Here is a 17,282-nt window from a genome sequence, read left to right as displayed (position 1 = left end):
TTTGCAGGACCACGTGATCCGAGAGGAAGCCAAAAGCCTGACCCTGAGGCAGTGTGCAATAATGGATGTGGCACTAGTTACTATAAAGGTGCAGCTTTATGTGTCTCTGCTCTATGCTGGAATACCCAAGAATGACTGGTTTTTAGATAAAAAACTGGAGACTTTCATACAGTCTTCATGGGTTTGGTTTCTGAAGTCAAAATAAGTCATTAAGGAATATTATTTAATTTGCTTATCAGTCTTTTTCACATTGGCCTGGATCATTACTTGGTGTAAATAACTTGAAAGCAATCAGTTTCTAGAATAACAGCATATTTTCCTGTCTGCTGAGAAGAGACAGCACATCAGGAATGTAAGGAGGCAGCTACTTAGGTATAAAATTGAGGATACAAGAGGAAATACTTGTGATCAAGTGTTCTGAAATAAAAGTCTCCAAGGCAAGTAAAAAGTAACAGAGAGGGCTCCCAATTGCCATTTTTTTGTATTTGTAGTGGAATTGGCATTTCTTTCAGAAATAAAAATAAAATTTGGGATTGGTAATGTTGTGGAAACATAAATGGAATAAATTGTTGAAGTACTGTATGCTCCCAAAGTAAGCCATGTGAAGTCCTCAGTAAGGTATGTAAATCTAATTCTTTTCCTTTCAAGGCATTTGTTCTAAACACATAAAAGTTGGGAAAAATGTGGCCTCTAACCTTGCCTAAATTTCCTAAATTGCTTAAACTCATACAGAAGAGGCATTGATAGATTTTGACCATTTTGCTAAAAAAAGTCTAGAATTGGAGGAAAAAGATTAAATAGGGGAAGTCCTTTGTTTATTCAGAATCCTTATATCTGTGTGCTAAATTATAATTGTCAATTCATAAACTGAGCTTAAGAATGCTTTCTGAGAAATCTCTTTTCAATTTGTAAGGCAGTGATTGCCTGCTGTACTTAGCACCTGATATGGCAAAATCATTTCTTTCCAAAATACTTAATAAATAACCTTGATCGTGCAGAAATTGGGTAGAAAGTGAAAAAGGGCAAACTTGGGGAATTAAGAAAAAAAGATTGCTATGTTTATTTAGGAATGCAATTTTTAAGTTTAATGATCAAAATCTATAATTTTTTGGTAATGCTTAGTAAATGCAGTTTGTTTAAAAGCAAAACCATGGCTGCCCAAATAAGAATAGGAGAATGGTAAAAATGGCATATGGTGTGTGTTTAGAAATTGGGTAGCTGGTAAAGAAGGTAAGGATGGTGAAGAAGGGTTTTGCAGCGAGGAGTAGTCTTTTTTATTTTTCCTCTCATTTAATTCGCTGAGAGACAATTATAATTTAATAGTGGACGGTGTTATTAATCCTTTGAAGAATATAAAGTGAAAGAATAATTTTTAATCTTAAATATATATATATATAGCATATCATCAGTCTGTGTATTATGTAATAGCAACTGTAGCAATTTCTATATCTATTTAATATTTTTTAGCTTAATTTGCAATTTACAGTTAGGAGGAGTGGCTTTCTGGCCTCAGTTATCTGAAACTGAGTTCTCTGCTACCTCATTGTTTCTGGGCTGACATAATGTTCATTGATAATATTGTCCCAGTTTCCACTCTACATCCAGGCTGCCTCTACAAAGAGATACCAGCACCCAAAGGGGCTTGTGTATTTGGCATTTGGCAGGTTTTGGTTGACTGCAGTGACTCCAGCACTTATTTCCATATACTTGACATCTGCCCTTTTTATCTGTCAGTGTGACTTTCAAACCTCTTGTGTCACCTACAAACCACCTTGAAACCACTCAGAGAGGAGCAGGAGTAGCAGGTGAATTATTTTAAGGTTTCCATCTCTAAGGAACAGGGTCATAACTGATCCAGCTGAATCTGTAAAACCCTGTTTACTCATTATTTTTCTATATTTGGTTCCATACAGTACTGATACATTCATATTGCTGGTTTTGCTTGCAAAATTTATCATTTATGGGCAAATGAAAAAAATGAAAAACTCAGGAAAACAAGGGTCAGGTGTCTGTTTCTTAATATGGCTGTTGGCTTTCATGGAGTTTTCAGCCCGTTGTAGCTGCTGCAGATGATATTTTATTGGGAGATACAACTTTAAAAAAATCACAGTAATTGTCACCAGTAGCAGGAAATACTAACAGATTTTGACACTTGCTTATAAATTGATTATGATCCTTAGTGAAATCATGACTAAACTCTTAAGCAACTAAGATAAGAGTTTTGCTTGGAACATACAGTATGAAATAATTCACTTGGAAAGAAACATTTTATGTAAGTATGTAATGATGAGAAGATAGAGGTGATTTAGTCAGAACCTTTTAAACTGACACTAACTGTCTCCATAGTATTAAAACAATATAAAAATTTTGCAACCTGATGACTTCAAACCCCGTGCTTTGCTCCTACAGATATTTTTTCCCTGTAACAGTCAGTAGCCAACAACACAGAAATGTAAATAATAGCTGTTATGAAACATTTGTGTTTCATCTCCTGCAAAATCTTGAGAACTGTAAGGTGAAATGTGTACACTAAATGCAAAGGGCTTGTGTGGACGATAGGTCTGAGCTGTCCAGATAAGCTTGGGAAGCAGCAGTTAGTGGATATGTATGGATGGATGTGAACTGGAATGTGCATATTGCATATTCCTTTGGCAACACTCCAAAAAGGCAGGAGGAGTAGATTCTACTTACAGTCCCCAACTCTCGCTGTACAGACAGACCAATATTGCATCTCATCAAGTGCTCCTGAAAAACATTGTTTGTTTTTACTAATTAGCCATTAGTGGGAAGTTTATTGATCTTGAGACCTAGAACTGTAGTGGAGGTTGCAAAATGCTTTGCAATGTGTTTGAACAAAATGAAGGTATGTAGCACACTTATCTTTTCATTGTAGCTAAAGTGTATTAATTCATCAAACACTGTCTTGTATAAAACTTTAGGAAAAATTCTTCATTGTGAGAGGAAAAAGGAAATCATCTGTCCCTTAGTTTTTCTGAAATTAGCTTTGGTATTGAAAATATGATACATTTATATATGCTGGGGTTTTTTATCTTTTTTTTTTTTACCTAGTCAGCATGGTATCAAAGCAGTAAGCATATTTGTTTTTCCAAATCTAGCTGTGCCAGTAGAACAGTAGTTATCTTCTCACAGTGCTACTCCAAAACTTCACACTCTGGAGTATTCTCTCTGAAAATTTTAACAAAATTCCCTTTTCCCTAAATATATTCTTTACCTGTGCTCATAAACCATGCCTTCATTTGAGAGGTGTTTGTGATGGGTTGGTTTTTTTGTTTTGTTTTCAATAAAGAATTAAAACTGATTCCACTCTCTGAAACCTGAAAGAATAATGCAAATATTTGTCCAGTTTTGGCAAATGAGTACTTCAGATCATGAAGATCAAGATTAAAATTTTGTATATTGTTTTCTTCCCCTAAGGCTTAATTTTTTACCCTTGGAAAGAAGTTTTGTATTAGAGATTATGACAATTACTTCAAGTGCTATAATAAATGTACACACGCCTGTTGCTACTTCTAAAACATTCATTTAAGAATTTTACTTGAAGTTGTGTGTCTGTAACTGAGGCCTTTCTCAGATAATTTGCCTCTATGAACAACCATATTTGTTTTTCATTTTAGCAATACTTCCATGCTGGAGGAAGTGGGCTGAAAAAGAATTTCCTGGAAAAGAGCCCAGACCTACAGTCCCTCAAATACGCTCTCAGCCTTTACACACAAACTACTGACGCCTTGATAAAGAAGTTTATAGCCACACAAACTTCTCAGAGTAAGTGATCTGTAAGGAACATAGAAATAAATCAAATCACATTTTAAATGTTCTGAATTACTGATTGCAGGTTACATTCTCCACCCACTGTGGTATTTTAGAGTTCATTGACACAAATTTGCTCATGTGGTGTTATCTAATGCTGCTGCCAGTTGTTGGAGCTTATCTGAGGGCAGTTCATTTAGGGGCCTGTGACTTCCCAGGAAGAACAGTCCCCACGCTCTGGATGCACACTGAGCACCAGGGTTATTTGTAGGAGCACTGCCCACATTATATTCCAAGCTGAGTGTTTTCTTCATTCTAGAAACTGAACATTTGTAAGTAATAGTAATCTTTACTGGATTTCTTTTGAATGTAATGAGCATTTGTAAAAATGACCTGCCACTTCATGTCTTTGGGAAAGAATACAATTTGCTGAGATAATGAATTACCCTGCTCCAGCTGATAAGAATCAGAAAGTTTTAATTGGACAATAAAGCTGGAAATCAGTTGCTTTTACTTCTGAAGTACAATATGTTACTCACAGTATAAAAAGCATGAAACATGAGTTTTGCAGCTTGCCCCAAGATTATTTGCAAGGAATCATTTCCTAAGCTGTTTCCATATTGAAACTGAGGATCTCTGTTAATAACTCATATATTACAAATGAGAAAATCGCTATAAAACTCTAATATGTAGGGAACAGAGTCTTTTCTCCCTCTCTCAAAAAAAAAAAATTACCAATACAGATCCAGGCAGAAAAGTGTTACTTTTATGTGTATTTTGCTTTTCTTTAACATATACCTTCACTGTAACTTCAGGAGAAAAAAATTATCTAAGTTGTAGCCATAAACAGAGATCTTTTATAAATCCTGAACCACAAAATTGAATTTTCTGTGTTTCATCCTGATTTCAGCCTGAGGTCTGTGTTAATTTCTGTGCACACATTACCATGCCTATATTTGCACACCAGTATTGTCAGAAATGTAGCCACTGGGAATGAAACATAAAGACAAGTGACTCATAACTTTTCATTATCCTTTAATGCCTCATTTAAAAGAATTAAATCCTCATCTATTATGATCTCTAGTCTCACAGCTATAACTGTATCATTAGCTTTTAGTTAAAATGACCCTGTTTGCAAATCAGCAGCTTTCTCTGGAATATAATTAGATTGATATTTGCCCTAATTTTTTCACATTGCCAATCCATAATCAATAGACAGTTGGATGTAAGTATTGGATTGCTCAAAGCAATGAAAAAAGTATAGTTTAAATGTAAAGAAAGCATATATTGAATAATAACTATGACTGTAGATATAAGTGGGTGCTTGGTTTTCCTGTAATGACTACAAGAATCAGACAACAATCAGGCTTACTTTTAACCACAGGTTAAAATAGTTTCTCACTCACCATGACTAAGCTGCAGTTTTTCTAAGAAACTGAAGAGCAAAAATTTGTTTAATTGGTGTGCGAAGGGAGAGTTAACTTTACACACAAACAGAAAGCAGAAAGGTTGGACTTTATGAGCTTGGAGGTCTCTTCCAACTTTATTAATTCTGATTCTGTGGTAGGGGCTCTGTAAAAGTGTGTGTTATGGTCCTTGATAGTTCCTGTATTTGTGTTCATGCCAGGATCATGTTCAATAGGCATAACCAAATTAGCCAAGAATATGATTTGCACCATTTCTAAAGAAGGATGACTGCTTGAACCAGAGCTTTGTTTGCCAGCCTTTGTGCCCACAAATTCCTAAAAATCTTGTCAACAAAGCAATTTGCATAAGATAATAGTAATAAAACCATTCCTAACTTTTAAAATGGTGACTCAGGGAGTCATAGTTTTTCCTGTGGTGGTTTCACCACACTAAATACTTGAAAGCTCAATTCCTACTGCCTTTTTCAAATACATCGTGAGACTACATTGTTATAGACATATGCTTTAAAAGCAAATTATCACACAAACAGGAATAATAAAACTAACTGCTGTAAGCTTTTGCTGATGATTTTTTCTTTTCAAAGCACCACTATAGACTCTCAAGACTTTTTAAAACAGACAAGTGTTGGAATAAGTAAATGACAATGCTGAGCATAATCTCATAGTAACTTTTTCAGTAACTGCTTTTTTTTTTTTTTTTTAGTTTTCTCCATATAATGATTTGTCATGGCTGAAATTCTTTTCCAACTCTAATGGTTCTATGCTGCTGAAAGTTGTAAATTTAATGCTCACTCAGGGTTGTGAACACAAATCTGTAACCACACTATGAAAATTAAGGATAAAAGAAAAATGTGTTCTAATAAATGAAGTTGATACAGACAGTACAGGTTCCAGATTAGCTTTCTCAGTGACATAGCTTAAGTTCTGTCATCTTCTGGCATATTTTATACCTGCCTTTCTGCCTAGCAGAGGAGGAGGGAGAGGCTTCTCTTTAACTGTTATTCCAGATCTGCCACACACTTTCAACGTGTTTGTTTGGAAATTAAATCCTGTGGAAACTCTGATTGTTACAGGTTTTAACATTGGTATCAATAGGATAGTAAGGGGAGATATAATCTATGATTGTCCCTTGGTATAAACATTTCCAGAAAAATAAGCAAAGCCTGCTAAGCACTTGTCCTTTTTTAAACCCAGCCCACAAATGTAAAACATGCAGAGCAGCATTCTCTTTTGCAAATAAATTAACAGTATTGTTTGATGAGAAAACTTTTATAATAACACAGAGAATGATTTATAAAATGGTAATAAAATTTAGTTCCACCTATCTGACCTTCACATATAATATTATCCAGAAGGGATTCAGCTGATTCTGCAGTGCCTGTTGCAAGCACATTCTTCTGGATCAGTTTTCTTACTCAACCATACACAAGTGCTATCCCTGCCAAGAGTGATAGCATGGCTCCTTCCATGGAGCAGCTCACTTCTGTAGTCTCTGAAAAGGACATTGCTATAGACCTAAAGGATTTTGCAAAACCTGAAGGCAGTTTAGGGAGGAGAATTGCATTCCAAAGCCTGAGTGAGCAGTATTGAACACTCTAGGTGGTCATTGATACCCCTTCAAAGAGCATGTAAAGTACAGCCAGAGGAGAATCATGTACCATCAGTTCACCATTACCAAGCAAATCACCTGAGGTCCAGATCTCAGATAGATTGATTTTGTTTACTCTAAACTACTGCCAGCTGGAAATTGTCACTCTATTTGTGCACTAATAATAATAATAAACATTAGCTCAAGCTGTAAAAGTGGGTGGGTTTTTTCCTCTAAATTCGGCTAGAGGATAACATTCTTGCATACATAATTCAATTTTGTTTTCAAAATCTTCTGTAACCAAACCAAACAATTCTTTTTGCCCCCTCCACTTGTGCCAAGCATGAATCAGTTGTAAAATAGCAGCACAGTGCCAAGCCTGACCTGTAAAACCTGGCTCAGTTGGGGGTTCAGTGCTGTAGGGCTGGAACACCCATGGCTGGTTAACAGCTGGAAGGCAGCCAGCAGAGAATTTCAGGGAAAGCTCCAAGGCTTCTGCAAAAGACCATAGATTCTGTACATTGATACTAGCTCTAGACAAAATGGACAAATTTCAGGTCAGACAGGACAAGATCATTTTAACCAAACGAGCTAAATTCAACCACATTTTCACAATCAAGACAAAACTCTCAAAGCCAAAGGACAAACTCTTACTATACTTCCGTTGGTCTATTGCATGAACTTTCCTACTCTGTGGTACATTTGACTTACCCTTACTCAGTGCTGAGACCAGTACTGGTAAAGCTTCTCTAAAGTCATTCCTAAAAAAAAAAAAAAAAAAAAAAAAGACAGAAGCAGTCACCCTTTTATTAAGTTGCACCTTCACTTCTTAAACTCCTTAAATCTTCAGTAATTTCATAAACTATAGCCAGTGCTGTGAATATTTACATTTGTTTAGCATCAACACTTACAACATTTGAACAAATACTATTTTAGTTTTAGCAAATTACATAAAAAGACAGCATCTCAAACAGTTTCCTGAATTAGCTCTCATTTATTACCACTTATTTCTCCAAACTAAACACCACTCTTGCATCTAAAATGGTTGTTTATTGGACATGGAGAAATATTTTTCTTACAAATTACAGCAGCTCCAGTTTATAAACATCATCAGAGAATGGTGCTGTTGTTGTAAGGTATACAACAGTAATACATAATGGCAGGACTCTGAAATCATTTTTAGCTTGACTTAAAATAGTTTGTATTAGCTAAGCAGAAAAATCAATACTCATCTCACAACACATAGACTGCAAACCCTACCTGTGTGTTTACAAGGCTGCAGAAAATGCTTTGCTTCAGCTGGTCTGAATCAGATTTCTTCATTCTTACGCCAGACAATTGAAGGCTAAAAAGGGACGATGCACCTGAAAACAAGAAAATACAATACTCATTCTCATTAGGTAAATATGCTTATCTCTAACAGTAACTCCGTCCTTGTCTTGTGAGGTCACCAATACAGGGAACGAAGTTACACAATCAAAAATGAAGACAAGTTCTTTTTAACTTCCAAGCCAAAATTCAGTTCTGTGTTCCTTTGCAACCTGGAGTTGTACAAAGCAAAGCAGAACCTCAATATTTCATAAATATATGGAATGACATTAAAACAATAATCTGATATTAACTATAATTTAGGCAAGCAGATAGATGACATCAGACTACAGAAAATAAAAATTGCTTAAATTGTTTAGCAGCAGTTATAGGTGAAAAAGAAAGACGTTTTCATCTTTTGCTTGTCAAAACCATTGTATTATTAACTGTCATATTTTGAAAGCTATACCTGTAGTCTGTCGTGAAATTTAAGTCCTACAGAGCATTTCCAGTTCTCTCATAACCCATACTTCAGACAGAATTTAAATCAAGAAATAATCCCTGCTTCATCCACTGTAGTTTCAAATTGAGGTCAGAATCATGTGTTACACAACCTTATTTCATGAAAGAAAAAGCCAGACCTGCATTGCAAGCTGCAGAAATCAGCACACTATTGCAAGCAACAAATAGGGCAGAAAAGAAAAAAAAGTGAAGAAACTTGCAGAATTACAACGAATAAAAGTATTCCAGCATATGCTGATAGCAAAGTAAATGCATTCAGAATAGTGGCAGAAAAATAGATAAAAACCAGACTGCTGGTAAGCAGGTCTTTACAAAATATTCACTTAAAAGACTGCCACATTAGAAAATTTCTGGTTGGTCCTTAAATGAAACAGTAAAGCACCTAAATTAGAAACAAGTTGTGTATCAGTTTCCTCTAAGTCTCAAGAAAATAAACACAAGCTACCAGGTGGCCATCAGTTATATGACATCAGTTTTAAAATAATTACTTCCTACTAGAAGCAGAGCATTCAATACATATAGAAACCTCTTGAGAGGCATGTGTGTTGTCTGGGTAAAACACTGTACAGAATACATGCATATATATAAATATATACATACATACACACCCACAGAGGGATAGATGATGCCAGCTGGATACATAAACCCCAGATCAAAGCTGGCTCATTCCTGGTTTCTTTCCTACGTGGACAGAGCAGCAGATGCAGCTCTGGGGAGTCCCAAGAAGCTGTGCAATTGCAGCCCTGGCTGTGTGGAGCACAGCTTTCCCCAGGAGAGATGAAGGGAAAGGCCTGAGCTGGGGATTCCACTCCAGCACTCAAACCTGTACTTCCTACTCACACCACAACATTCTCCTGTCATATTATGCTCTCTGAGTGCCTCATAATCACTGCCTGATGCCAAAAAAATTCCAATAGGAGAGAATGTACTTTGATATTGTGGCTTTGTACAATTGTGGAGAGGCTTAGAGATGTTGCTGAATCTCCTGTCAGCCTTAACTCCATCATAACAAGTGATCCTTTAGACAAATTATTTACATTTGCTAATCAAATAGAAACCTAAATCTTTTCAATCTTTTTACGACAGCATGGGGAATAAATGGTTGCTGAAGTCAGCCTTCAAGTACTGAACTTGGTTCTCAGAATCCCCCAAAACAAATAATTATCAACCATTTGTATAGCAATTTCTTGAAGCAAAGCACATGTTGCAGTTAGTGTGGTTATCATGATAAAATCGGTTTTCTCTGCTGCCTTGTTTTTCTCTAACACAGAGATCATCTAGCTTGCTCCATCCATCTCCTAATAATTCAGCTTTAACTTGTACTCTTTGGATTAAATGAAAATATTCAGAAATGCACTGAAGGTTTTCCTGCAACTCAGTCTCAGAGTCCTGTGAAAAATAACTTGATGAGTAATCCTGATACTTTATCTCCTAATAAATTAGCAGCTCAACACCAGACCAATACGTATTTTATTGGCATCATCAATCAAAAGATGACACGTGCTTGTCTGGATTAAAGTGCTGATTTCATAGCTTGTGTAATTCCTAGAGCATTGGAAACTGTGAAAGCTTGAATATTTTTCAACTTTTTCATTCTTATGTCCTATTTAAAAAATAAGGTCAAAGTATAGGTGCAGTATTTAGATGAACAGCTTTATGCTGAAAAAGCCATTGAGGCAAATGGGGTAGGTTAGGCTTACCACAGGCAACAGTGCCAGGTCAGCTGGTCTCATGGCCAGGCTCCCAGTGCTCAGTGAGCTTTCTAAGTCTTGGGTAATAAAATCACATAATGCATGATTATTAGTTTGCAGGTAGTTGTTTTTCTTCTGAACTAGATTTCTAATCTTCAAAGAGGTGAAGAAGATCTTGAAATCCTGAACCCTTAGAGACAGAGTTTAAAAAAACCAAAATAGAAACATATGTAAACCTCCCCAGGTTTAGAAACTTTTGATATGTTCATACAAAGTTTGAGAGTCTTGCTTGTTGTCTTTGGCTACTTTGGGGCAAAAATACTGCAGGTCACCACATTCTGAAATTTTATGCTAGCTCATTTTCTGTGAATCCCGTTTATGTCTGTGGGGCTCTTTATTCATGCAAACATAGAAGTTAGTTTCCACAGTCCTCCTCATTTGAAAACTTCTTGCTGCTAAAAGATCAAGCAAGACAAATGAATCCTTCTACAGTAACGTACTTTTGTTCACAATCACAGACTGATTCAGCAGAAGTCTCTTGCATTTAGCAGGAGTATTATCCTAGAGAATGTGGGGAGTTACTGTTTTGGTTTTACAAAACATACATGACATTTTTATGTTTGCATGTTCTGCTATTTTCTCTATCAGAGTGCACAAGTTCACTTTTTCCAAAGGTACCTAAGGAATAGAAGGCAAGGGAATTTCTCTGTGCACATGCAGCAATTATGACTAAGAAACTGTCATGACTAAGAAACATTTGACTTGGTCCAAAATGTCTGTCTTCTGTCAAAATCATTAGTGTTATAACAGCTATCACATTGATGACATTGCAGGTGCTAAATAAGGAGGAATAAAAGCCTAACTCAAGGCCTTACTGGTCACTGAGGAGTGAGCATCTTTGGCCAGAGGAGATCCTTTTTCTCCTTTACAGTTTATTTACTGCGAATGAATGACTGCACTTTAAATGCATGTGATCACTTTAAGACCCACCAGTAAGAGGATGCTGTATTTTGAATCATATGAATATACCAACAAATAAAATGTAAAGCAGATATTAGAAAGCAAGGAGTAATAATTAAACATCCATAAGGTTTTCAAACATAAGGCAGAATAATTTATAAGTTTGTTAGTCTTCGAATGAGTTATATTACAGTATTAAAGAAAGAAAAGTGCAATCATCCTCTGCTGTGCACAGAGAGATATTTATTGTCAGCTAAATTGGCTTATTAAATGCAGTAGGATAAATAGACCTTTCTATAGTCGATCAGAATCACTAATTCCTGCTGTGACTGTAAAAGAACTGGTAGCAAAAAAGAAAACAAAACAGCAGAAATAGACAGATGAGAGACTTTAAAATGAAGTACCATAGTTACTGAATGTCAACAAGAGATGCTGTAAGCAAATACTAAATGTCCTGGAATTGTATCTCTAGTTTGCTCAGCAGGTCAGGAAGAGAAATAGGGTTGCGTGATTACTAAAAGAAACCAAGTTTATATTCTAGACTCCACTAGAAATTATCTCTGCTGGCTGAGATGCTCTGCAAAGGAGGGCTTCTCAGCAATACTGAATGTTAGGGTCATTTCAATGTCAGCTGCTTTTAGTATAAAACTGGGTGATGTTGTGCACAAATTTCTTTATAACCATATCAAGCTCTACTGTACATACAAGGCCTATCCCACTATATATTTGCAGTACTGCTTGGAGCACTGTTGTAAATTATGGACTACTAGGAAAAGGAAAGAGATACCAATTAGGAGACCTGTACAAGAATACATTTTGTATAAGTTAATAAAACAGTTGGAGAAACAGAAGTCTAACCTTACAGATTCATAGATTTTTGTCTTGGTGAAATCCTACCTGTCATTATTAGAGGTTAACACAGCACACTTCACTATTACCATCACCCACCAGCTGCTCTCAAGGATATCTAATGAAAATGCTAATTGTCTTCTTTTAAAACATTCCCAGGGTTTTGGTTTGGGGATTTTTTTAAGCTGGAGGCTAAAACAAGTAACTGATACTGGCTGATATTTTCAGTGACATTCAGGATCAGTTTACCTCGTCTTCCACTGTAGTCAGGGGTAAATTATTATTAACTGTGATTGGGAGAGAGTTCAAGAACTTCTCATTCTCTCTCTCAGTACATTCAGTTTTTGTCCCTAAGATTTAGGTGTTGCAAGTTCCTGGTTCCCTTCTCCTGGTTCTCACCTTTTGGCTTGGCATTGAAAGCTTTTTAATCAGAACAGAGTTACAGTATGTTCAGCTCAAACTTCAGAGCTGAAGGAAGGCTATAGACTGAATCAAAAGCCTCATTCATAAAGAGGTTATCACCACAAAATGTACCTGTGCTGAGGTTGAATTCCATGCATTATGGAACAGCTTGAAAAGGTAGGATTTCAAAAAATTAAAGAATGAGACAGATTAATGCTCTAGGACCTCCAGTCTCTACTCTTTCATTTACTTTACAGTATCACAAAGCCAGTGAGAATACTCTATATATAAAAATACATTATATTTAGTATTCGAATTCTATCCTGGGCAAGCTTTTTTCTGAATTATAGGCATTGCCTGCATTTAATATAAGGAATATGAGGGAGGGCTTTTTCACACAAGTCAGCACCCTGGGTTAAATGTAACTCCATTAAAAACCTGCTAGTCACTGATACATGGCCTAATGACATTGTGCATACAAGAGAAAAGAAAACCAGCTTTATGACCTTGACCAAATGAGAATTTCCTTTCTCTTCTCAAGTAAAAGCAAATTTTACTATAGTCAGAGAATTCTTCAGTCTATGCTTCTAAATAAAACCATTCTATTTTTCTTGCTATTTAGCTTTTCTAGTCCATTTGATTCCTTCTTTTTATACAAATTCTTTTAAAAAGTATGTATTCTTTTTTGTGAGCAAGACATAGAATGATTCACCAACTTAGAGCTTCCATATAGTACAGCTTTAAGTAATTATCCAAATACAAGAAAATTAATTTCTGCCACCTCTTGTCATTAAAAAGCTGATGTCTAGTAAGTTGCTTATTTACATGTCAGTAGTGGCCCAAACCCTCTGACTGATACTGAAATATATCTAACAGCAAAAGCTGTACAGGTACCCTGCAATTCAGAAGTAACAGCTGTAATACAGTAAGGTATTGACACTGTGCATTTTTGCTAAAACACTACTGACTGTGTTTCAAAAGTAGGTTCACAACAGTTCTAAGCCAAACTCACCTGAAAGCTTGGAAATGTAGAATAATATTCAAGGGTTCTGAGCATGTTAAATGATCACTGAATCTCCACATTTTGATGTACCAGGTAAAAAAGGGCTTGTTCTCTGAAGCAGTAACACTTGGGGTAAGAGTATTTAATTGACTTTGCAATGTTCATCCCATGTAGAGAACATAATTACAGATCAGGCCAAAACAACAAATAAACATCACTGCAGAACTCATTTCTGGAAAGCCACTGGTGAGGAAATCCAGGAAAGAAAAAGACTATGCATGATAACAGAAAAAATATTGTGGGTATAAACTAATTTAAGGGGGTAAATCACTTTCCCCATTATTATTATACACAAGACACCCCTCCCTCTTCTCTGTAACCCTTCCTTAATTCCTGTGCAAACTGTTGGAAAAATTCTAAAGGAATGCTTCTCCTCACATATGGAGGGATGGGGAACCAGTCAATGAGGAATTTCAGTATAAATTTCTCTGCTACCCACAGAAATAGCAGCCAGCTATAAAGGGGTAGCAATTTACTTTAGTATGTGGTTCACAGAGATTACACTGTGGGGACCAAGTGCAGTTCACAGAATTCAACTTCCACAGTCATTCAAAGAACAAGTAAACATACTCAATTTTGTTTATGTTGTGCTGTTATAATCCAATATATTGAGGAACTTTTCAAGACATACAGAGTCCTTTTAAAGAATAATTTGGTGCAAATTGACTTATAACCTCCTCTGGTGCTCAAAAGCAAAACTTTAAAAATTAAGTTCCTGGTTCCTCTGCCATGCTTTCAACCTTCTCCTTTTTTCTTTAAACCCCTCTCTGTGTTAATGCAAAACTTCAGTAATTTGTTGAGACAAAACCCTCAGCAAAGGATTCATCTATAATGACACAGAAGTAACTTTCCAAATGCACGCTCAGCAGTAAGGTTTTTGGGGTGTACATGCAAACAAATTACAAAACCACCAACTTCTGCATTTCAAGATACAAACACACCTAAGGACAACCAGAACAGAAAGTTCCAGGTGAACAGGATTTTTTATTTCACTGAGGCACTTTCCATAGATATTTGCAGTTGCCCAGAATTTTTGTGGCAAAATCATTTATGAATCTGTAACTGATTCCCACTTTAATGTGAAACATTTCAGAAATTTCTAAGTGTTTCTGACAGAAAACACCACTCACCTTTCACTGTCTATTTCTCTTGATGCATCAAGAAGCCAGGTGTGCTAACCAATAATTCTTGTTTCAGGTCAAACTGCTACTAATTCAGTGGGTGAGATATCTGTACAGGTGGATGTCTCTACCCATCCTGGAACTGGTGAGCATAAAGTCACTGTGAAAGGTAAGTTTCAGACAGTCAACTTTAAAAAGAAAGCAATGACAAAGACCAAACCTCCAAGTACATCCTAAGTCAAACATACCAATAATAAAGCAACAGTTGTTAAGTATTATAGTACTTGTGAAACTATCAGTACACTTCAGGTGATTAGGTGATTTTTCCTTGCTCAACATCAGCAGAAGTTCAGATTATGCAGGCAAGTACTGTCTATGCTTCTCTGTGTAGGTAATGTAAAGTTATTATATTAAGTTATGGAGCTGTAAATTAAAATGTGGCAAATTTTACTTCTCAATTGCTTGTACATAATTCAACCTGTAAAAAACTACAGCAAAGCTGGGTGGTGAATGACACCACCAAGTCTTAAGAAGTTGCATTTATAACAAAATGCCTTTGTTCTGCACAGCCTGAATTTCAGAAAGAAACACAGGATCATTCAGATTTTTTTAATTACAGTAAAGATATCAGGCAAAAAGAACCTGTAATTGTAAAGGAATTGTAAAATATATATTTATATTTGATACTTTTGAACCTAAAAGTAGTCAGAGATCTTTACTTGGCAGGGAAGGGGTAAAGCTCCTCCGAGGCTTGCCGGGTATTGAGATCCTATAGGAAAGCTCTCAGGTCACCTTTCACTGGCTATAAAAAAATCATACAGGTTAATTAATTGGAACTCTTGCAATAGAATTTAACTTCAGTTCTTTTATCTCTTTACAGTTGTAGCAATTAATAACCTAAACTGGCAAACAACAGCTATGTTCCGTCCCTTCGTGGAAGTTTGCATATTGGGTCCTAAACTAAGTGACAAGAAAAGAAAGCATGGAACCAAGACAAAGAGCAACACCTGGTCACCAAAATACAATGAAACTTTCCAGTTGTAAGTCTTTTATGTCTGGGAATTGCATACTTTTTGAAAATTTTCTTAAAATACTTTTGCCATTAAACCATTAATAGCAACAACAAAAAAAACATCCTAAGGCTATACATAGATATAGACACTATTTCAAAATTATTTACTAACTTTTATCTTTGTTGTATATGAAGATGAATGGCAGTCACCAAGCTTTCAGTCCTACAAAACCTGGTTAAAATGTACAATTCATTTCCCTACAGAGAAGTAACTATTTATATCCCTAGGAATCTTTTGGCCTAGGTAGCTTTTTGGACTGAAGCATTAATTATTATTTCTAGATATCTGGGCCTTCATGACTGTAGAGATATCTAAATGTGTAAAGGGTTGTGCATGTGTTAATGTTATTGTTTATCTAATGCTATTATAATTTAATCCTTAAATCAGTAAGAAATTTCCACTTAACCTGGAGTTTTAAATTTAGTGCTTCTCTGCCCTTTTCTGAGATCAATTTTTTTTCCTCCCCTTACCCTCCAACCCTGACTGGAAATGAGTTCACTGTCTCTGTCTTACCACAAAGCTCCTTTTGATGCCTGCTGCCAAGGGTTTTCTGTATTTTTTGAAGCTGATTTAAAGTCATGGTGCTGACAGCTGGGGAACTAGCAGAACATTTTAAGTACTTTCTAGGGAAAGGTAACTGCCTGTTTCTGCTATTGAGGGAATTCTCTTTCTGTTCGGGCTGCTGAGAACAGAGACCCCATCACCAGTACATCTGAAGGGTTACTCGTGTAGAAAGTTTAAAATTAGCTATTGTGTTGCAACAAAATGGAACTACAAAACTTTAACTACCAGTCTCGCTTTAATTTTTCCAAGATTTCTAGAGTGAATTAATTCCTTGGGGGAATTAAACTGAAGTCCTTGTTCTAAATTCACATTGTTAATCCACACAGCCTACTGAGTAACGAAGATAAGCCAGGAGCCTACGAACTTCACCTGTCAGTGAAGGATTACTGCTTTGCCCGTGAAGATCGCATTGTCGGCATGACAGTGATCCAGCTGCAGGGCATCGTGGACAGAGGCAGCTGTGCGTCCTGGTACCCCCTGCTGAGGAACATCTCCCTAGATGAGACTGGCTTAACAATCCTTAGAATACTTTCTCAGAGGAACAATGATGAAGTTGCTAAAGAATTTGTAAGACTTAAAACAGAAACAAGATCTGCTGAAGAAATGGCCTAAAATACCCAAGTAATGCAAGATTGTCACCGCCAAGAACATAAATACAACGCTGTTGTCTGACTAGTGCATGCATGTGCAAATCTGTGGGAATGTTTAACTAACTGTGTTTTCAGTGTTTGCCAGTACTTATGTACTACATTTGCAAGGTATGTCAAGGAGCTGTATATCTTTTATACATATTTTGGTCTTTGTTAAAGTAATTGTTCCAATGAAGTGCCAAAACTAAGATTAAGAGTAAATGTTTCATCATATCTTTTTAAACGTTGATTTCACCTCATCACAATTCCATTATTTTTTAACATTTATTAATAAATAAGTAGCTTTTTTAATTGAT

At 36.1% G+C, this 17,282-nt stretch overlaps 1 protein-coding gene across 1 annotated transcript in view; it reads left to right on the top strand.

Moving 5' to 3' along the window:
* The window catches only part of UNC13C (unc-13 homolog C), a gene marked incomplete at its 5' end in the record, with an annotated part of 125,735 nt that extends 108,774 nt beyond the window's left edge, over positions 1–16,961 (top strand). The window contains 5 exons of the mRNA XM_082290746.1: positions 8–88; positions 3,636–3,783; positions 14,776–14,868; positions 15,580–15,739; positions 16,663–16,961. Of these exons, the coding sequence (XP_082146872.1) occupies positions 8–88; positions 3,636–3,783; positions 14,776–14,868; positions 15,580–15,739; positions 16,663–16,948 (768 nt within the window). The 3' untranslated portion in view covers positions 16,949–16,961. The remainder of the gene's footprint in view (positions 1–7; positions 89–3,635; positions 3,784–14,775; positions 14,869–15,579; positions 15,740–16,662) is intronic.
* Between the last annotated feature and the right edge of the window lie 321 nt (positions 16,962–17,282).

The sequence above is a fragment of the Coloeus monedula genome (genome assembly GCF_965178545.1).
Source record: "Coloeus monedula genome assembly, chromosome: 14".
Lineage (NCBI taxonomy): Eukaryota > Metazoa > Chordata > Aves > Passeriformes > Corvidae > Coloeus > Coloeus monedula.
This window is presented reverse-complemented; position numbering and strand designations above follow the sequence as displayed.